General features: G+C 37.4%; 1 protein-coding gene across 1 annotated transcript in view; it reads right to left on the bottom strand.

Annotated features, from left to right (window-relative positions):
• Positions 1-806: 806 nt before the first annotated feature.
• Positions 807-22,758, bottom strand: part of PLEKHD1 (pleckstrin homology and coiled-coil domain containing D1) — a 40,408-nt gene continuing 18,456 nt past the window's right edge. The window contains exons 7-13 of the mRNA XM_051977900.1: positions 16,316-16,410; positions 9,589-9,682; positions 6,673-6,851; positions 6,155-6,287; positions 5,210-5,354; positions 4,314-4,463; positions 807-3,795 (exon numbers count right to left, since the gene is read on the bottom strand). Coding sequence (XP_051833860.1) covers positions 3,626-3,795; positions 4,314-4,463; positions 5,210-5,354; positions 6,155-6,287; positions 6,673-6,851; positions 9,589-9,682; positions 16,316-16,410 — 966 coding nt within the window. The 3' untranslated portion in view covers positions 807-3,625. The remainder of the gene's footprint in view (positions 3,796-4,313; positions 4,464-5,209; positions 5,355-6,154; positions 6,288-6,672; positions 6,852-9,588; positions 9,683-16,315; positions 16,411-22,758) is intronic.

Here is a 22,758-nt window from a genome sequence, read left to right as displayed (position 1 = left end):
TGAAAGGGGAAAAAAAAAAAAAAAAAAAAAGGACAACAGTTCCTCTCCCACTGGGAATGGAAAGATCTAAAATTTGAGTATTCTCTATTTTCTAAATTGAATATTTCTTTAGAACAGGTGGAGACCAATGGTGCTGAGATAGCATGCTGACAGATAGGTCAACCTTTTCCCTCCGGCCTTCTCCCTCATTGGGAAAGAGCCCGGCTAGACAGCTTTCTTGGACAGGTACATCTAGGACCTCAGGGACTGGACACAGACAAGGAATCTAGTAGATTGTACTGTAATGGGGAGGATTATGTAAGACAGAGTCCAGAAAAAAAGAGAAAGTGCTGAAGGGCCAGCTCAGCACTGTACTATAAAGTATATACCATAGACTATTGAGAGATACTTTGAGAGAGTCAAGTTTGCATGTAGCCTTCAGGGAACAGCATTCTTCCAGCAATTACCAACTACTTTTTAGGACTGCATTTTTAGCAAAGAAATATTTTTGTTTTTAAAAGTTAAAAGTCAACCCAGAATGCTCTAATTAGACAATTCTTTTCCCCCAGAGAGGTTGATTTTTCTCTCCTTGCTTCCATAAATACTTGTAGGTAAGTTGATTAGAAGATGTTCCCATCTGGTTGGGACAATGGGAAGTGCACATTGCACACAAAGAAAATAGGGTAGACAAATAAGTAATAAGGCTGGTTTCTGAGCACAGAAAAAATTTTCATTTCCCTTTATGCCCTTATTTCTTTCTTTCTCAGAAAAAAATTCATGTGAAAATTTCCAAAAAAGTATTTCCCTAAGAGCAATGTGTCCATTCATTCTGCATTTTTCAAGTTTTAAACAAATTTATTATTCTTATTATTATTTTATTATAGCTTTTTATTTACAAGATATATGCATGGGTAATTGTTCAGCATTGACAATTGCAAAACCTTTTGTTCCAACTTTTCCCCTCCTTCCCCCCTCCCCATCCCCTAGATGGCAGGTTGACCAATACATGTTAAATATGTTAAAGTATAAGTTAAATACAATATATGTATATATGTCCATACAGTTATTTTGCTGTACAAAAAGAATCATACTATTAGCCTGTGAAGGAAATCAAAGATGCAGGTGGACAAAAATAAAGGGATTGGGAATTCTATGTAGTGATTCATACTCATCTCTCAGAATTCTTTTGCTGGGCGTAGCTGGTTCAATTCATTCCTGCTCCATTGGAACTGATTTGGTTCATCTCATTGTTAAAGAGGGCCACGTCTATCAGAATTGATCATCATATAGTATTGCTGTTGAAGTATATAATGATCTCCTGGTCCTGCTCATTTCACTCAGCATCAGTTCATGTCTCTCCACATTTATTATTTTTTAAAGCATTATTTGTCACTAGAATTTTCAAAATCCACTGACCCTGCATAGGATATGTGACAATTTCATATTTGTGCAAGGTTTAAAATCTTACATATAGATTCTTTCCAATATTCTTCAGTTTATTTCTGAGTCAACCCCTGCCAGGAATTTGGAGAAGCTGGCTAGGTTCCCAACACAAAGAGAAAACTGTTTGAGTTAGCCTAATCAATTAAAACCATACAAAGGAGAAAAGGAGCCAGATGTCCTGGGCTTTATCTGGACCAATGGTGGACATACACATGTGACTAGAAAGTTGTTTTTTTTTTTTTTTTTTTTTTTTATGGAAAGAAGATTCTCAGACTCTGGAGAATAAGAAAATAGATCTACATTGTCTCTTTTAGTCACTATAGTACCAAGGCCGAATCCTTGGCCCTTATATTAAATACTATTCACTCAGTGATTCTCAATATCAGAGATTCTGTCACCTCCCACTGTCATCTATCTTTCTGATTATTTGGGTCACACTTTATTTGAGAATCAAGCACAAATAATTTGGATTGTGGTCTTTGAAAAGAAGGATCAAGGTAGACTTTCCCATCCAAAGATGAAAGAAACTAACCCAGCATTTTGTTTAATACAGGAAATGCTTCTGGGTAGATAGTATCATGCCATAGAAACTGTATCAACAGATTTTAGACTCTTTTGGAAAATAAATGCTACATTCTGACCAAGAATTCTTGTTACTGGCATCTCCATTTCATCTCTATTTCCAAGACTAAAAGGGTCATTTTTTATAGGACCAGTCTTTCTAAGCCAGAATCTATAAGGAAAAGAATCCCTATAATTTTGGTTACATTGCAGCACACTGAAAAAGACCATTAGCTCTAGGGGCTGAGGACCTACATTTAAATCTCATCTTTGAAGTACACAATAGTAAGACCTTGGACAAATGACTTAACTTTCCTATTCCTCAATTGGATTAGACGCTCTCTGAGGTGGGTTCCAGCTTTGTATTTATCTTATCCTATGAGTCAAAAAGGCATAAATAAGCAGGCAGAGAGAGATATCTTTGTGATCTCACATGGACCTGGCAGTTTATACATCTGATCCAAAAGAATTCTTAGAGACCAGCTTTCACACCTCAATTTTCCCATCACTTTACTCAGAGGCAATGAAGGGGATTTACAATGTAGAAGTCACCTCTTCCTACCTCCTGGACCTAATTTTTTCTTATAATAGTTTTTTTTCTGTTTCCATAAGCAGCAAAGACATTGTTATCCACTCAGTATGCAAGGCCAAGCAGTGGTTCCACTGGCTACATCATCCTTCTGGGGATCTCAAACAACTCTGGAGAGCAGTAATCTGGAAGTATTCTACTGGGCTCAGCTGGTGAGTCAAGTAATATAAGGACCACCATGGAGGACCTACTAGTAGTCCTTGAGTATTGATGAGAGATGATTTTATGCCTGAGGACATGGGAATGAGCTAAGATCCTCAGAAATCCCTATTTGGCATTTATGGCTTAGAGTGAGGGGACCAGGGACTACAGGAGAGTCAGCCCCTGGATAGGGCAGGGAACATCTAGCACCAGGAAGCTTTAAAAGTGGCAGGGAAGCCCTCACTGAGTTAGATACAAGAGAGAGAGAGCCAGGGAAAAAATAAAACATGGACAGAGTATAAATAGGAAAGCATGAAGAGAGAGAGGTTGAAAGAATAAAGGAGAGAGGAAAGAGGAAACAGAAAGGAGTATATATATATATAGTATAGAGAAAATACAGAGATAGTGAGCTCTGGCATGCCTGATTGGCTATATCTGTACAGCATGGAGGCACCAAAGGAATTCTCTGAGGATAGCAGGTACGTAGGCAGCTGGTAATGGTACAAGTCCTTCACTTAAGTCAGCAGGTGGAGGAAAAGGAAACAAAGACAAGTTATCCATCTATTTACCTATCTATGCCACCCGTCCTTACCAAAGCTATCTACCAGGGAACATGGAGATTGGTGCCCTTAGGGAAAGAGTTAGTACAAAGGTAAGGGCAGAGATCAGACCAACTAATCCAAGATAAGAAAAACTGACCTGGAGGTAGGAAAGACTGGGAGAATGACACACCTATACCATTGTCCTTTGTGGGGAAGAGTAGCATGACTAATGTAGTGATTTTCCTTTAAAGGTGCTCCTTAATAAAGTAGAGACAGAGCAAGGAGACTGACCTTCTTGCCCTTACTTTTACTTCAGGGGTAGGAGGTAGCAATAGAGGGGGAATGGGATGCCAAGAAGGAAGACAGGAAATCACTTTCCACCCCGGGGAAGAGCAGGGGTGGGTCCAGGTTGTGACACCATAATGTGGTAGATGGACTCCCGGAAGCGCTGGTCCCGACTTAGCCTCTTAGCCACCTCCTTGAGCTCCTCGATGCTGTTGGCCTCCAACTGGGATGTCATGAAGGACTGGGAAGGTTTCACTGAAAAAACAGCAAGACCCACCCAACTCCATTCTTGTCAGTAAATTCTTCTCCACTGGCTCTGCCCACCATTCCTATGCTTGCTTCTTTCAATTTAAGATAATTATACCAGTATTGCAATTGCATCCACATTAAAGAACTCATTTCAAATCAGTTTCTGAATTCTGAGTCTAAAATGAAATTTTTCTAGGAATCCTTTTATCTGGGACAAAAACCGTGTGTGTGTGTGTGTGTGTGTGTGTGTGTGTGTGTGTGTGTGTGTCCCACACACAGTTGGGGGGACACATGGAAGGTAGATGCTTTGGGAGACAGGGCAACATTCCAAATGTTAGGGGCTGAGGGGAGGGAAACCTTACAACGTGGATTCTTAGGTGACAAAATCCTAGGGGTAGGTCAGAATAAGAAAGCAAAGTTTTTCCTCATACTATATCACTGAAGGCCAAAATGTGATTGAGCCTTCTCTTCTCTCCCATCCCATCCCAGTCCAAATCCCACAGGGTAATTTAGAAGGCACTTACTGTCATTCCAAGATGTGCTAGATCTCCTTCGATGGAAACGACAACTCTTGATACGACGGGTAGCAGCCTTGTGAATGTACACTGAGTTCTTCATGATGACTGGCATCTTGGCTTCCAGCTCAGCATTCCGTATACACTCTTCAAAGAACCCTGTGGGTAAGGCCCATGGCAGAAATTGATGAGACACCCCAGTACCTTGAGCCTCCCGTGGAATTCTAGGTCAAATGAGAAAATCAAGGGTTTCTACCCCCTCCCTTAAAAAACTCCCCCCAAACAAAAATAAAAACTCTTACAATACAGAGAATTAGAGGAGTCAGTGGTTGGTGATATAGAATTGTTAAATCTTATCTTCTGTCTCACCAGAAGGAGGAAGAAAGGACAAAACTTGCCCTAAGGGCAGATCTTTGATTTGGACCCAGCAGAAGGAGGAAAAAGGGGGAGGAAGCAAAATAGGGAGAGGAGAAGGAGCAGTGGGATGAGAAGCAAAAAAGAGGAAGGAAGAGAACAAAAAAGGAAGGAGAGTTAGAGGAGAAAGAGGAGAAGAGATAGAAGAGGAGAAAAAAAAAGAGGTAGGAGAGAGCCAATATTTATTTATACAAGGATGTCAGGTTTCCTAAACACTTCATGTACATTATCTCATTTGATCCTCACCATATCTCCACAAGATAGGTGTTTACAAATATTATTCTCATTTTATAGATAAGGAAATTAAGGTTTAGGGAGGTTATCAAACAAGAACTCTTGGAGGTGGAATTTAAAACCTGATGCACTGTGACTCCAAGGCCTGTCAATACTCTATGAGGTTCTAAAAAGGACTATCCAGTGTTCCTTCTGGTCAGGTCTAAGGTTGGGAATCTGGGTTAGCCTCAGGGTAGAGGGAAAGAAAGGAGACCTACTTTTCAGATGGCTGACGTCAGCCCTCATCTTCTCTTCTTTCTCTTTGTTTCGAACCTTGGAGTTGAGCCCTTGTTCCAGGCTCCGCAGGGCTCCTTCTGCCTCCCGAAGCCTCCTCTCCAAGTCCATGCGGACCTTGACCTCAGCCTGAAGTATAGGAGAGACATGGATAGTTGAGGAAGCACATCCCACCTTCTCCATGAAACCTTCACTGATTTTTCTTGCTAGAAATGATCCCTCTTTCCACTTTATTCCTATAGTAATTATTATCTGTACTTTTGTGTACATCATTTACTGCTCTGTGTTGTAATTTGTAGATATGTCTCATCTCCCCACTATACTTTAATCTTCTGAAGGATAGCAAGACTCTTTTAGCAGTTTCCTGTTGCCTTTAGAATAAAATACAAATTTCTCAACTTATCATTTAAAATACTTCATAATTTGGCTCCAACATATTTTTCTAGGCTTATTTCATATTATTTCTTCTGAGACATTTTATGTTCCAGCCAAGTTGGCCCACTTTTTATTCTTTAAACTTCCCATTCCATCTCCCACTACCATCTTTTGCACAGGCTGTGCTCCATGTTTTGTAATGAGCTTCCTTGTCACTTTTTCTTTTTAGAATCCTTAGCTTCCTCCAAGGCTCAGCTTAGGTGCCATTATTGGCTTTCTCTCTCTATCCTCTAATGATTAGGTATATGCTTATTTTTTTAAAATATTATCTCCTGACACAATAAAATGCCAGTCCCCTGAGGGCAAGACTTTTTCATTTAATCTTTGTATATAGTATATAACAAATTTCATCAGTATATAAAAATTTGGGGGGGTTGGATTGGGTTGAACAGAGAAACTCACATGGGGAGAAGGGAACATGAGGGAATTTATTTTATATTTATATCCCAAAGATAATTTGGGTAAAAAAGGCACCTGTGGCCAAGGCTTAGCACCTTGAGGTCCCTCTCAGTCTGCTGTTTTTCCTCTGTCAATTCCTGCAGAGAGTTCTGCAGGGCTTGTGACTGGCTGGAATAGAATTCCCGCTCCTCCTCCAACGCCCGAGATCTTTCTTCATTTTCCTTCATCCTGTCCCAAGGAGGAGAGGCCGTCTCAACTCACCCAGTTCACTCATTTAGTAAGGGCGTTAGGGAGGGCACTACAGGAAATGACTCAGTGAGGGGTATGTCTGAGGTTAAGGGTGGGGAAGAGGAGGTGTCAGGGAATGCTCCCAGTCCTTTGCACATCTGCCTAGAGAAACTGTATGACCCATAGATTACTTTAGCACCACGATCTTTTATCCCACATTAACTATCAATCAGTAAGGACTGTTCTTATCTCCATTAGTCTGATGGGGAAACTGATTAAGAAAGAAAGAAAATTCTTCATCCACTTTGCAGTAAAACTAGTGTCTTAGTTCCCAGCTGAAATTCTAATTCCCAGATTCCTGCCAATCTTGTATTTACTCTTTCACCTCTTCTCTGCAAGGAGTTTCTCCTCCAGAAGCTGCTGCATCTTCTCCTCAATCTGCCGCAGATTGCAATGGAGACCCCCACTGGGGTAAGGCTGCTCGCTCTGATTGACAAGAGTCTCTGACTGGTTCTCATTCTCTTGAAGCATCTCCAAGGTTCTCTTCTTCTCTATGGAGAGTTCCTAGGGTGGGATTGGAGGAGAAGAAGCATAAATGAGGAGTCTCCTGTAGGCAGCCAGCACAGAGGATAAAGAACTGACAATGAAGTCAAGAAGACCCGAGTTCAAATTCAATTGGTTGTCATTTAAGCTTTTTTGCCTCAGATTTCTTATCTATAAAATGATGGCAATAATAGGGTCTACCTCCCAAACTGCTGTGAAGATAAAATGAAATATGTATAGGGCTTTGTAAACCTTAAAGCATAATATAAATACTATCATTATTTTTATTATTTGTGTCTCCAGAAAGTATTGCTGTTCATTCCCATTTGTTTCTGAATTTTATTCAGTTTCTTCTTAAATCTTTCTACAGAAGAACCTATTTCATCCCAAATCCTTCTTTTCATGGCTATCCAAAGTCTAACGATTTATATCATCATACGATCACAGTTGGAGTTGGAAAGGCCTTGAGAAGTCATCTAGTCTAACCTTCTCATTTTGTTGATAAGAGAAATGAAATAATTTGCCCGAGTCATGCAGATAGTTATGTAGTAGAGTAGAAATTTGAACTTACAACTCAAGATTAATTACTCTTTCCACTGTCTCCATCAAAGACTAATTCAGGGAAGGGGATAGATCACTTTTCCCCCTTTCTTTGGTGAATTTAGCATATTATTCCATATAGTTTTCAGGAATGAAAATGAAATGGACAAAAGACTGGCCCCCTTATTCCTGGGTCAAGGGGTCTCAGGCTTATAGGAAATGTTATGCCACAGTTCTCTTTAACTGTCCTGACTCAGTTTCCCTGCACTAGTTTTCCTTGTCTCAGTTTCCTTAACTGTTCTGTCTCAATCCCCTAAGCTGTAAACCCCCCACCCCCACTCTGGTCCATTAAGACTGGGGACCATTTGCTCTGGGGTTGTAAATTGTCAATGTGGGACTCAGGATGGGGAGAGAACAGATCCTAGCTCTTTCTGGCCTCAAGAATTTACATTCAGGTGATCTCGGATACCTCAGTGACTTCTGTTTATTCAGACATCCTAACTCTAGCTTTTAGTAGGAATTTATGCCTCCCCCATCCTGACAAAACCACATGGATCTGTGAAGAAGTTTCCCACTTCTTTCCCCCTTCCTTTGTTTAGAGAAAAGATATTTAAGAAGTTGGGAGTCTCCCATTCATCGCTGGACACTGGATGCTGGATTCTTTGAGATGCCAATCTCGTCCAGCCCTGAGACCAACATGGATCCATTGGTCCCAGTATGTCTCCCCATTTAATTGGTCTTTAATCTCTGTCTGACTGGATAATTTGAGACGAGAGTCCTGTCCAGTCAATTATGCTCTCCAGCTAATAAAATATTAAAAAATATCCAATCTCTCTCCTGCCTCAGTTTCTCTGGCATTACAGAAAATGTTGCTTAAACTAAATTAAGGGAAGTGTTATGTTCAGACAGAATGCTTGCCTAACAATGTCAGACATACTATAAGCTCCCCAGCATCCCCCTTCTCGAGCAAGAAGTCGAGTCACTGCTGTAACCGCAAGGCAGAACAAGAATTGCTTATAAGCCTGTCTCTATTTTGGTTCGGGGCAGTACTCTACTGAGAGTCCATCCCGGCCAGAAAATAAATAATAAATGATTTCTAAATTACAAACACTTTGGCTGTCCTGAATTTTATTGCCTGGGCTATTTCAAAAATATTCTCCTTAGTTCCAATCCTTATACAAGATTGTAGAACGTCCAGCGCAACCAATAGTCAAATGGCAATTCTTAGTTGGTGGTTCCAAGCAGTGACCACAGTGGCATGTGGAGGTGAAATAGCAGTGAATTTTAGAATTAGTTTTATTATCAATACTTAGTCAATAAATTCATTAAACATCTATTATGTGATAAGCACTGTGTTAGGTTCTGGGGTAAAGAAAGGTAAAACACAGTCCCAGTCCCTACTCTCCATTAGATCACAGTCTAATGGGGCAAACAATATTAAATATTCAGGTGCAAAAAGATTTATATACATATGTATATGTATATATATATATACATGATAAGTTGGAAATAATCAACATTGGCATGGCAGTAGAATAAAGTAGGACCAAGAAAAGCTTCCATAAAAGAGTGAACTTTTAACTAGGAAGCTAGGAGGTAGAGATGAAGAAGGCGGGGTCATTCCATGTATGAGGAATACTCAGTAAAAATGGCAGGAATTTGGACATAGAGTTTCTTATGCAAAGAACAGCAATCCAGTAAGAAGATTGGTGCTTGGGTTACTTTATAACATCCCTTCATGTACAAGTTACTTTGAAGAAATGTGTTTCAGGAGGAAAGTGGCTAATAGACTGGCTACTTTTGTCACTTACTTAGACTACTGGATTTTTGGATTTTTACTAGGCAATATAACTAAGTCCATTGTCCATTTCTACAAATTTAGAATTCGAAATAATATGTGAATTGGCTGGCAATGTTACAGGCCAATGTTCAAGAAGTAAGTAATCTGATCACATGGAGAAAACAAGGAGTAAAAGATATATGGGTCAGAGTGGTCCACTTGTATCCTTTGCTATCAAGAGAAAGTGCTTCCAACATGTTGGACTGACCCCCCAATAGCCAACTTTTGGAAGGATATGGATAAGACTTATGCAAAATGGACTTTTCTTCTCCTAGTCTCCCTGCCCTTATAAATGCCCAAGTCTCAGTTTCCAGGACACACAACTGGGAAAAATAATATCAACACTTGTCCTTCCCTGCCAACTAGTCCCTTACTTACCTCCAGTGTTTGCTGTAAGGATTCAGTGAGGTTTCTCAGCTCTTTCTTCTCTTGCTCCACTCCTTTGAGGCATCTTGCAGTCAGCTCCAACTCCCTAAAGAGACACAGATTTCAATGCCAAAATCCTTCAGGATTTTAAAAGAAAAGAAACAAACAAACAAACCCCACCCCCAAACAAAAAAACTAAAAACCAATCCAAGTATAAGTTCTTTGAGGACAGATAGCATGTGTCTTAACTTTTATCTCTTTCTTCCTGGATTACCCAGTACCATTATACCATTTATACTGTAGCTTCTGAGAGACTTTATGCATGATCTGGAGCCCCAGAGACCTGCAGTGTAAGTTTATCTGCAAAGTTCTCAAATGTGGCAAATCATAATTAGCTGGGACAAATTGATATTCCGTGCTCATATCCAGTGCTTTCAGTGACTCAGTTTAACAAATATTTGTTCAGCATCTACTTGAGGGTTTATGAGATCAAAGTGGTAGGTTTTGACAAAACCACTTTGTTAAATTTAATATGCTTAAAAAACACACTATACCTAACAAAAATTCACAGTTTAAAAAAATACAATCATGTTCTTTTTATATATTTAAATGTTTGTACTTATTGATGACTGTAAAGTTCACAATGCTCTATATTTAATGTATTTATCATAATAATATGATTTTATCAATTGGTGAATTTCCCTGAAGATGCAAATGGCAATTTATCCATATCTGTCCATTTTGCATAAGTCTTATCCATATCCTTCCAAAAGTTGGCTATTGGGGGTCAGTCCAACATGTTGGAAGCACTTTCTCTTGATAGCAAAGGATACAAGTGGACCACTCTGATCCATATATCTTTTACTCCTTGTTTTCTCCATGTGATCAGATTATCTTCTCTTTCTCTCCTATCGTTGTTTGATGGCATCTACTTGTTCCTGAGAATTCATCATTCATTACAGATTATAAACCTGCCCACAATGCTTTTCTACTGGTCTCTGTGTACTATTCATCTTTAATTTTTTATAGGCAGTGCTATTCCATGTCTTTGTCATTCAATAATATTGGTAAAATGTTTGTATTGAGAAGATGGCACTTTGTTTTATTGGAAATTGTTTCTGAGTCAGTTTCAGTTGTGTCCAATTCTCTGACCCCAGTGGAGGGTTTCTTAGCAAAGATACTGGAATAGTTTGCCATTCGCTTCTCCAGCTCATTTTACAGATGAGGAAACTGAGGCAAACAGGGTTAAATAACTTGCTTAGAGTTACAGGGCTAGTAAGTATCTGAGGCTTTAAAGTATCTGAGATTCAAACTCAAGATGATAAGTCTTTCTTATTATGTTACAAATAGCTGGGAAGTTAGGAGTCAGTAAAAGTGACTTCTTTAAAAAAAAAAAAAATTCCCCGAAGGAATCTGTCCAACTCTCCTACTCCTTTTCAACTTTGGATCCAGCTTATTATCAAACTATTTTGTCTGTCCCAGATATATATCTTGTTGGACATGCTTTATTGGGTGTCCATTTATTTTCATGAATCTGAACTCTGAGCAACAGGCATTCTTCACCCATTTGATCTTTACGGTGTGATGAACAAGCCAAACTCCTTTGAATGATTACATATCTTTTCCAGGAAGCTCTACAGTTCTTTAGGACTTGCTACAATCAATATGCTGTCATCTATAAAAAGAAACATCTAGAAGATTACCATCCATAGGGAATTCCTCTTCAATCTGAAGCTCTGTAATGAGTCTCCTCCACCGCCATACCTTTGGCAGGCACTATGCCTCATCTAACATTTATTATCTAAGTGTCATTGATCAGAATTTCTTCTGCTATTACAACTTCCAAGCAATCCTAAATGATATGGATGAGAGACGCCTTAACATATGAGTCTGTAAAATAGTATTTTATTCTGCTGAGTCTAAAGCTCAGGGCAGTTAGATTGTGCAGTGGATGGAAAATCAGCTCTGGACTCAGGAGGACTTTGAACTAAGTTCAAATCTGACTTTAGACACTTAATTACTTACTAGCTAGGTAACCCTGGGCAAGTCACTTAACCCTAATTGCCTCACACACATCACAAAAGTGAGTCTAAATCTTCAAAATGGATAATTATCACAATAGGGTCCTAAATTTCTTACAACTTTTAGTCAGTTGGAAAGTAATAAAACTGGTCCATTGCTTAATAATATTGCTTGGGAAAGCCTGATTTTTCCCTATCAATGCCCCCTGTTCATTTGTAGATAATGCTCATAAATATTTTGTATAAATGGGAGAGTAGGCATATGGATGTTCTCTTGGTTGCTTTTTTATATAAAGGGGTGTATGTGTCATTTTCTAAGTTTTCTTTTCTATCCAGGGCACACCAGAATTTCTCCAGAGGTCCCTCTATCATAGTCAGTCACCTTAGAAGTTCACATATTTTATATGGGTCCTAATTATAAAGATCACCTGAAATTTCCTCCAATGAATCCCTGCCCCTGCAAGGGTATTCCTCCTAGAATTCCAAATTCACTCACTAACAGATCATATAGGCTGAGTTAGAGAAGATAGCAAAACAAGGTCAAGCAAGCCCAAAATTGGATTTCGCTTCAGAGAAAAGGAACTAAACACTAAGAATTGATTACTTGGGGCACACAAGTAAACCTTATTCTATGGATTTGCTGGATACAAGGTTCTCACAATAATTGTTCCTTAGACATTTTTAATCATGTTTGACTCTCTAAGATCCCTATTGAGAGTTTTCTTGGCTAAGATACTGCAGTGGTTGGCATTCCCTTTTTTAGGGCATTTTTCAGATGATGAAACTAAAGCAAACAGAGTTAAGTAACTTGCCCAGAGTTATACAATTACTTAAGTGTCTGAGGCTGGATTTAAACTTGGGTCTACCTAGCTCCAGGCCTGGAAATCTATTCACTGTATCACCTAATTGTCCCTAAAATAATCTCTCTAGATTTATTTTAATTAAACAAGAAAATATGAACATATAGATAGGCACCAGAATTATAATGATTCTTACTCCATACTGATTAAAATCAGAACCAATACAAACAAGGTTTCAGTAATATAGCAAGCAGTACTACTTAATTTTATTGAACAAATCAACAAAAGAAAAAATTTACAAAATTATCTCAAATGTGGCTTATTGGTAGGGGTACACACACCAGAAAAAAACAAAACAAAACAAAACTTTATAACTACAGCCTATTTTTAAAAATTGACTATCTTCCTAGAATTTTATAAACTAAAATATCCAAAAAAACAGAAATCAGAGCTGGAGAATCTTTCTAGAAATCCTTCAAAAGTGAATGACTTAATTTAATCCCCAATGAGGTACCACATTTAAAGCAAGCGTGCTCTGGCTCACTCTCCTAGATTTAGGCAGATGTATCTACCAACCCTTCAGGGTTCTAGGGCTGTCTTAGGGTTTGGGGTATTTTTTCTCTATAGCCATCAGCTCCAGTCTCAATAAAGTAAGAACAAAGTACAAATTTCATCCCCTAACCCTAATTCCTAGGTTTACTTTAAAAAATATTTATTTAAAACTAAATGTAAAATAAGAAAAAAGAACATAGAAAAAGAAAGACAGAAAAAAGAAAAAAATGCCATGTGCACAACGGAACATCAAGGAGAATTTGAAATATGTACAATATATTTCCATTTCAAGAAAGCATATATTATTTAAAAAACATTATATTTATGATTGGGACATTTCCTCCTTCAATTCCTACAGAATATTAGTACCACCAAGTTTATATCTAGATACTCAGCTTTTTTACTGATCTGGCCACTGCATACATTGCCAAATTATTTTTACATTGATATTAATAACATTTGAGATTATTTTCATATTTTTAGCATGTTCCCCTTCTTCAGATACCTTTTGGATCCTTCTCTTAATTTCATGGCCTCCAGTACAGATTGCTTCTTTATATACTTTTTCCAGGCTTTGTTCTCTTTAATGCTATTTCTGCTTACTCTATAAGCACCTCAGGGATTGTAAAAATCAGAATTTAAGTGTGGCGGTTCCATTATCCTTAATAGAGAAAACAGTTGATTGAAATGGCTTTTGCAAATCTTTTTTCCATTTTTCTTTTGTTTGTATTCCATGTTGCATTTTCATCCTTGGATGCTCTTTAGATGATTTGGCTTAGTCACTTTTTCCTTAACCTAGTTTCATTTTCCACTATTTTTTATGAGAAAATGTTGCTTATTACTGTTAATCATCCTTTGTAAGATTTTTGTTTTTCAATTGTTTTTCAGTCATGTATGATACTTCAAGACTTCATTTGGTATTTTATTGGCAAAGATATCAGAGTGGTTTGCCATTGTCTTCTCTAGCACATTTTACAGATGAGGAAACTGAGGCAAACAGGTTAAGTGACTTGTCTAGGTTCACACAACTAATAAATGTCTGAGGCCAGATTTGAACTCACAAAACGGAGTCTTTTGGACTCTAGGTTGGCACTAAATCCACTGTACCACTTAGCTGCCCTTAGATTTTACATATGAGTTAATATTCTCTCTCTCTTTTATCTTTGGCAGTCATCTCTTCAGTCAACAAGTGGTCAGGTTTTTACTAACCAAGGTGCTTTCTGAGTTCTCTGGATCTTTCTGTTGTTATAATTAATTTATATTTGTTTAACTTATGGATAAAATTATTATCCTAGGTATAGATGATATTATATGTTTCCCATTTTAAATTTTCAATAGTTTGTCTAAATGATTAAAGGATAAATGTTAATTATGTGGATTTATTTCTCTCACAACTGACCTTTCTTATTTATTTCAAATTCAGATCTTACTGTTAATAAATTGATATTATAACTGTGTAGAGATAACTGAGAGATAACTGCTCACCTGTTTTAAGTCTTTTCCTATCTTTTAAAATATTAATTTCATTCTTTATGATATTATTTGGAGCTTGCCAAATTTTTTTTAAAAGAAAATATTCTTGATATAGAGACATGAGATTTCTGTATAATCTATAAGTCTTTGACTTCTCTCTTTTATTTTTTCTGATCCATTTTTCCTTTCCCACATATTTCCATCCAGGAGTATGGCAAATATTTAACAACCAGGTTATCGGGGGAAAGGAGGGAGGGTGTATAGGATACACTTTTAACTTTAATCTGCATTATTAACATTTTTTTTAGTCCAAGCAATCAGTGAAATAATAAATCAAGTCCTGATTTGTAGCAATTGCTTTCTTCCTATATTCTAGGGAATAGGTCTATTCCCTGCCTATTCTCCAAATGCTCACACTGAAAATGTTAAATATCTATTCTGAGAGATGACTGGAACTGACTCCATCACATTCCTGTTTTTATCTATCTTCATCTTTCCCCACATTTGCTTTGAAGTCATCAGTGTGTGTTTTAATATGGAGAGTCTTGTCAAGATATTCAAAGAATTTCTCTACTGTTCCATCTTTAGCAACTAAAGGTGATCTAGAAGCTAGAATTATTTTCATTGTGGATTCTGCAAATACTTATGATTAGCAAGGGAAAGGAAATAAAGAGTGCCAAGCACAATTATATTTCTCATTTCAAGGTAGATGCTAGTATGATCCCTATTTTACTGTTGAGGAAACTGAGGCAGATAGAGGCTAAATTACTTGCCCACAGTCATAGAACTAGAGCAAGTTCCTAATGATTTAAAGTCAAGTCTGCCCATTGCCCCACCACTGCCTATAAGTGATGATCAAATACCCCATGAAATAAAATTTCTTGTTACCTTTAGATGTGTGATAAAACTCAGTACATCAACTGGACACTGTCTCCCTTGCTTTCATTTGCATTAGTGGCTTTTTGGAGCTCCTCCTGCCTCTCTACTTGCATTTTCCTCTTGCTCTGACATCATCCTCTTGCTCCAAGCATCTCCTGCTCTCCTCCTTTCTTGTGGAAAGGAAAGAGGCTGGATTTTTTATTTTGATCTCAAGGTTCTTCAAGCAAACATGTAATCCCCAGGTTACATGATTAATATGCATGGGATATTGTTTTAGAAACTGAAAAGAACTAAATATATTGAGCTCAATTTGAACTAATAAGATTCTGAAAATAGTTATGAAGCAATAAACATGTAAAGAACTGGCAGATACAATAGACTAGATCCTACTCTTTAAAAAAACATGTATGGTTTTTAAAGCAAAGATTAGAAATTCTCCCAATGGTTTGAGTATATAAGATTAAATCTATAAACACTGCTTGGCTATAGGGTCAAATGATGAATTTTTTATTAAATAAGTTTGATTGAAGTCCATTCTTCTAAAAGAGGATCTATGTTTGAATTTCTACCTGCTCTTTACTATCTGTGTGAAAACCTTAACTTCTGTGGTCCTGAGTTTTCTCTTCTGCAACATGAGAGAGATAAAGGGTAAGATCTCTAAGGCTACATCCATTTTGTCCTATGAACTTACCAGTTCAGTCCTGAGTATTGTCAAACTGCATCAATGCCCCAGTACAATAAGAACCCTGCCAACAAATTAATGTATTGCTCCTATTTTTAAGACATAATTCGGGAGCAGAAGATATTCAGCTATCTCAAACATGTCCTCTTCAATCCCTAAAGTAAAGGGATTGTAAAGTAAGGAGCTTGCTCTAGGAAACTTCCATATATGAACTATAAGGAACTAGGACAGTTATACTCTGTCTAGAGTCAGGAGTAAGGACTTATCTCCCTTTTTTTCTTCCCCTCCAAGTATGTTCTTCCTCCATCCTCTTGGGTACCACCATCAAATACCTCTTGATTTGCTCTTGTTCCATCCTCAGCTCCTGAACCACTTCTTCAAACTGCTGCTTCTCAGCCTCCAGGATCTGGTTGAGTCGTTCAAGCTCCTAAAAAACAAAAAAAAAAAAAAAACAAAGAAGGAAAGAGGAATTTCTTTGCAAAAGCTATTCAAGTTCTTGTGTTCTTCCTTGATCCATTAGGAGGAGGAGATGCTATGGTTGGCTTGTTATCAAGTTGGACCATTCCTTCTTGGTCTCTATCTCTCAACTAGTTAGAAACCTACTACAGTATATGCCAGAATTGTGCCAAGTACTAGAGATACAAAGAAAGGCAAAAAAACAAAAACAAAACAAAAACAAAAACAAAAACAAAAACAAAACCCAAAACCTAGTTTGCACTCTCATATTTCTCACAGTCTAATAGGGAAACAACATGCAAACAATTATGCACAAACCAAATATATTCAGAATAATCTGAAGGCAACCTCAGGTGGAAAGTGCTAAAACTAAGGAAAATTTGAAAAGGCTTCTTGCATAAGGTAAGAATTTAGGTGAGACTTGAAGGAAGCCAGGGAAGCTAGGAGATGGGGACAGAGAGGGTTTCAGGGATGGGGAACTTCTCTCAGAAGAAATGACAATCCTGTATGACCTGGCTCCAGGCTTAATTCTTGAAAAGATTCTTCAGAAATCATCTCCTTCAATAGGACTTTGATTCCCCCAGATGTTAGAGCTGACCCTGGCCAAAAATATCATTGTATATATATTTTTTGGTACATATCTTATATTTTTTTGTGTGTAGTACCCCTTAGAAGAATGAAAGCTTCAGAAGGCAAAGACTATTTTACTTTTGTATTCATAATCCCAGGATCAGCACAATGTCTTTCTCATTGTAGGTTTTTTTTTTTAATTTTTTGATCCCAACATTTGTTCAATTGACCCCAGCATTTTTTTAATTGGAGAAACTAACACAACTACATTCTTACAGAAATTGCATGAGCTATTGTAAGCCATTGAAATGTTGATTTCCCCCATTTAAAACTTTTTTAGGGCAAAGATCAGAAGGCCTCCTGTTTTTATTAATTGATATATATCAATTGATATATATATATATATGTAATGTTCAAACTATAGTATCATAACATTTTTTACTTTTTCTTAAGTTTTATTGATCCTTATCATTTTTATACCAGTCATTTCTAGATATACCACTTGTTGCCTTTCCCCTCTTTGTAACAAAGAATAGCAGGTGTTTCTACAACAGGGTTTCATTTCTATGAGAAATAGATGCTCTCATGAGGCAAAAAACCAGAAATGGCAAATTTTATTGCCTGGGCTTGCAGATTTTGAGGATCTCAATTCCCTTTGCTCTTTGGAGATAGTTTTTATCCACCATTTTTGGAATGCAATAAATAGAGACACATGGGAGTAAGAACAAGATTGTCCAAATAGCAGTGAGCTTTGGGAGCATGTTATTCGAGAATAAAGACTAGTGTTGAGACATGTAAAATGAGCCAATGAATGATCAGCGATACAGGTTGGAGACTAGTAACTGGAAAATGGTAGTTTCAAAACAAAACTCCATCATTGAAGAGATGGAGAAGAGGACAGCTCTCATTTTTCCCCCTTTTTCTTTTGATCTGTCTTGCTTGTTTTAGTCATGTATTCTTGATTGACACAAGGAAAAGACACAAATCAAAATGAACTGTTTGTACAACTGAAGTGCTCCAAGTATATGCAGATTCTACCTTTTTTATGGAAGGAAAAATAGTTAATCAAAATTAATACACACAAGGTTCTGTTTGAGTAGTCAGTCTTCTGCCTCTCTGTTAACAGAAAGGAGATATGTTTTAATATCTGTTCTTCTGTACAATTATTAACTTTTCAATTGTTCAGAGTTTAGCTTCTTAGAAATGTGCAAGGGGACTTGACCTAGCTACCAAACACAGCATGAACAGCAACTGCAACTATATCAATAAATCAATCAGTATTTAATGGGGAGATAAATGAGGCAAGGAATAAAGTACCAGATGTAGAGTTAGGAAGAGTCATCTTCCCAACTTTAAATCTGGCCTCAGATACTTACTAGCTGTGTGACCTTGGGCAAGTCATTTATCTGTAAAATGAGCTAAAAATGGAAATAACAAGCCACTCCAGTATCTTTGCTAAGAAAACCCTAAAGGGATCATGAAGAGTTGAACCTGATAGAAACAAGTGGACAACATTTATTGAAGACTTCCATGTGCTCAGTGTGGTCCACTTGAGACCCTTTCAGAGCATCTCTGAGGTAAAAAAATTTTTTTTGTAATAATACTAAAAAGTTATTTGACTATTTAAATGCCTTTTCCTTTTCTAACTACACATCTTTGTAATGCCAGTTTTTTTTTTTTTTTTTATGGACTTCAAGTCAAAACATATCACAACAGATTAAATACAAGACCAGATATAGGAAACCAGTTATCTTCTATTATAATAGTCATTAAAGAAATTTGCAAAAATATGTAAAATAATGCTGGTCTTCTCATTAAATTTTATTGTTTTGGAAAATATAGTTATTTTTCATTAAAATGTCATGTTAACATGTAATAAGATTATTATTGTTCTTTTAAGGGAATAAATAAATATTTTAAAATTTTGTCCATTTTGATTTCTAACACAATCATTATTGATAGATGTAGTCCACATAGCAAAAGCTATTTGAAGTATTTTATAATTATCAAGGGCATAAAAGGGTTCTGAGATAAAAAAAAAAAAAAAAGATTAAATACTGCTGTCTCAGAATGAGGGAAGAAGCTTGAGGGAAGTTTTATTGGGTGCCAGACCCAGAACTAGACAGCACCTTAGAAATAACCTATTCCCAAGTCTTATTGTGCAAATGAGAAACTTGAGACTCAGAAAGAAATGACTTGTCCAAGTTCATATAGTATTAAGTAGCTGTGCAAAGATTCAAACCAAACTCTTTTGACCAAATCTATCACTCTTTCCATTATGTCATCTTGCTTTCTAGAGTTCTGAAGCATTCTACAAGAGTGTTAAGCGTTCCATATTTTTGTAAAAAGGATTATTTTTTAAATTGCCAGCATGTATTCATGAATACATTTCATGAACAGTATTCACTGTTTCTGAATTTAACTCCTTTCCTTCTACTCTTTTAATTTAATGTGCTGATTTTTAGGCTTAGCAGGATATTCCTTCCCAAAAGTATTCAAAGACCTTTTCCAGAGAGAAAAAGGTAAATTTTAGCACTTGATGGCAGAAACAGAAAGGTGGAGGCCTATGCAATTAACCATTTGTAAAGCACTCTGTTAAGACTTCTAAGAAGTTGAAGACTTTATAAGATTAAGAGATGAGGAAATGTAAAAAAAAAAAAAGTCCTTTCATATGTTAAAAAAAATATTCTATACCTTAGAAAATGTTTGACGTCTGAATGTCTCAATAATAGATGATGAAATCCATAAAAGAATGAGCTTTTCCCAGGACATATAGCTTTAAAACCTCTGTTGCCAACTAAACATATGCATAATATCCAAGAGAAGTTTAGGAAGTATAACTTGACTGACTAGGTTTAGGAAAAAATAGACTCCCTTTCTGAGAAAAACCACCTTTGAACCAGAGCATTGTACCTCTTCTAAGTCTGACTTGAAGGTGACAAACCTCTAAGATATTATTAGAGGCTTCTGCCACTCCTAGGCTAAGGGACATTGCTTTAATGGAAGGAGCACCGCGACAGTTGCCATGAAAAAAGCCAGAAGATGAAAGTGGTAAGGACTGCCCACCAAAGAATGATCCCAGGAAATCCAGCAGAGTGTCTCCTCTCCTAGAGATAACATGCCTTAAGAACTATAAGGGTCAGAAGACAAAGGTCACGTTCAGTGCAACCAGGAGATAAAAACGCAGAAATGCTTGAGCCCCAGAAGTAACTTCTGTGTACAAAAAGAGACTGCTTTGTGGGCGGGAACTCTAGCCATATTGAGGTAGCTTCTTAACGGGAGTGTCTCCTTCTCTGATTGGCTGTGTGTGACCTCATAGACCCTATTAAAGCTCTATGGAGGAGGAAGTCACTCTCTTTAACCTGATGTTCACCTGGGAGTAGCTGGGAGGTGGGAGGCAGGTTGTGAACACATAGGTCTCTTTTTGACTTGGTGTTCATCTGGGAGTCAACAAGAGGTCAGGGCAGGATGTGAATACTCAAATAAAAAACTTTTAAGCTCGCATATGGCTGTTCTTGAGCAGGCTATTGGTTCTTAAATTACAGTTCTTTGTGAAATTGTGGCCAGAGACTTTTGAAGACCTCAAAAGGAGATAAACTGGGTAAAATTAGGCAGTGACCAGAGGTTTCTCTGAGGGCCTGGAATTAGGAGAGACTGGCAATGTGAAATGCAGAGTAGTACTAGGGTGCAAATGAAGTGAATGCCCAGGGTCAAGCATTTTACAAAGAACAATCTGGGACAGGCAGCCTTTGCAAAGCAGCCTATCTACCTGGTTTAGTTTGGCAATAGTTCAGTGGCTAAGCAACCTGCTGAATCCAGTTCAGCCACAGCCTACCCTAGTGAGGAAATTTCATTTTATAACTATTATTCTTGCTATGTAGCATCTGAGTAAATGCTTATATTAAAGAACTTCCTGAGTCTAAAAGGTGTTTCTTAAGGGAAAGCAAACCACTAGGGGCTTTTGTATTATAATGTTAATGGGATTGCTACACACAAAGTTACTTCTAAGATTCCTGAAAGTAATAGCATCTGACTTCTAGGGACCCAAATGACCACTATCAGTGCTGGGAGAGCCCTGAGAAAGTGATGCACATGTAAAATAGAAATCCTTCAACATACACCTTCAACATTGCTGTCCTATTTTCTTTTTTTTCCCCTTATAATCAGTAATGGTATTGTTATTATCATCATTTCAGATTCCTGCCCCACTTTACTCCCCCATTCTCCCAGCCTGGATTGTTGACTATAAATTGATATAAATTGTATTTCATCTCTGTTTACTCATAAATTTAACTTAAAAAATTAAATGTGATTGTTGGTGGAATTGTGAACACATCCAGCCATTTTGGAGAGCAATTTGGAACTATGCTCAAAAAGTTATCAAACTGTGCATACCCTTTGATCCAGCAGGGTTTCTGCTGGGCTTATGCCCCAAAGAGATACTAAAGAAGGGAAAGGGACCTGTATGTGCCAAAATGTTTGTGGTAGCCCTGTTTGTAGTGGCTAGAAACTGGAAAATGAATGAATGCCCATCAATTGGAGAATGGTTGGGTAAATTGTGGTATATGAATGTTATGGAATATTATTGTTCTGTAAGGAATGACCAGCAGGATGAATACAGAGAGGACTGGCAAGACTTACATGAACTGATGCTAAGTGAAATGAGCAGAACCAGGAGATCATTATATACCTCAATAACGATACTGCTTGAGGATGTACTCTGATGGAAGTGGATCTCTTCGATAAAAAGAGCTTTACTTGATCAAAGATGGACAGAAGCAGCTACACCCAAAGAAAGAACACTGGGAAATGAATATAAACAGCTTGCATTTTTGTTTTTCTTCCCGGGTTATTTCTACCTTCTGCACACATATATTGTATCTAGGATATACTGTAACCTATTCAACATGTAAAGGACTGCTTGCCATCTGGGGGAGGGGGTGGAGGGAGGGAGGGGAAAAATCGGAACAGAAGTGAATGCAAAGGATAATGCTGTAAAAAATTACCCTGGCATGTGTTCTATCAATAAAAAGTTATTAAAAATAAAAAACTAAAAAAAAATTAAATGTGAGTTAGCAGTATCACAGTATCAAGGTCTCCCAATTTGCTTTTTAATATAAAGTATCAATAACTTCAAAAAAACCTAAAAATCCATATCTTAGAACATGCTGGAGAAATGTTAGGAATGACAACTGTAACAAGAACAACAAACACATTTCTCAATGGTTTCCAACTCTCTGGGCCAGGATGGGGGAGGCACAATTAGCTATTTGAAAGAGATCTAAGGATTAAAGGGGACAAGGAGCTCAAGATGAATCAGAAGGGTGATTTGGGAAATAAGATTTGGGGCTGTATTAAGACAAGCATTGCTTTCAGAATTCTGACAATCCTTCTGTATTCTGTCCTTATTAGATCTCATCTGTTGTATTGTGCTCAGGACAGTGGGCATTATGGCTTAAGAAGGGCATTGATAAGCACCAGAGGAAGAAATCAGCAGAGGGAGAGGATCATTTGAGGATCAGTCAAAGGAAGTGGAAACATTAAGTTTAGAAAAGAAAAAACTCAGAGGGGACACAAAAAGTATGTTCAAATATCTAAAGGGCTAACAGAAACCTTGTTCTGTTTGACACCTGAGGGCAGAACCAGGAGTAGTGGGTCAGAGAAACAATAAGCAAATTACCACCAGGGAAAACTTACTAAGAAATAGAATAGTCTGAAAGTGGAATGGGTGATAGGCCCCCCTCATTAG

This window comes from Antechinus flavipes, chromosome 2, assembly GCF_016432865.1.
Source record: "Antechinus flavipes isolate AdamAnt ecotype Samford, QLD, Australia chromosome 2, AdamAnt_v2, whole genome shotgun sequence".
Lineage (NCBI taxonomy): Eukaryota > Metazoa > Chordata > Mammalia > Dasyuromorphia > Dasyuridae > Antechinus > Antechinus flavipes.
This window is presented reverse-complemented; position numbering and strand designations above follow the sequence as displayed.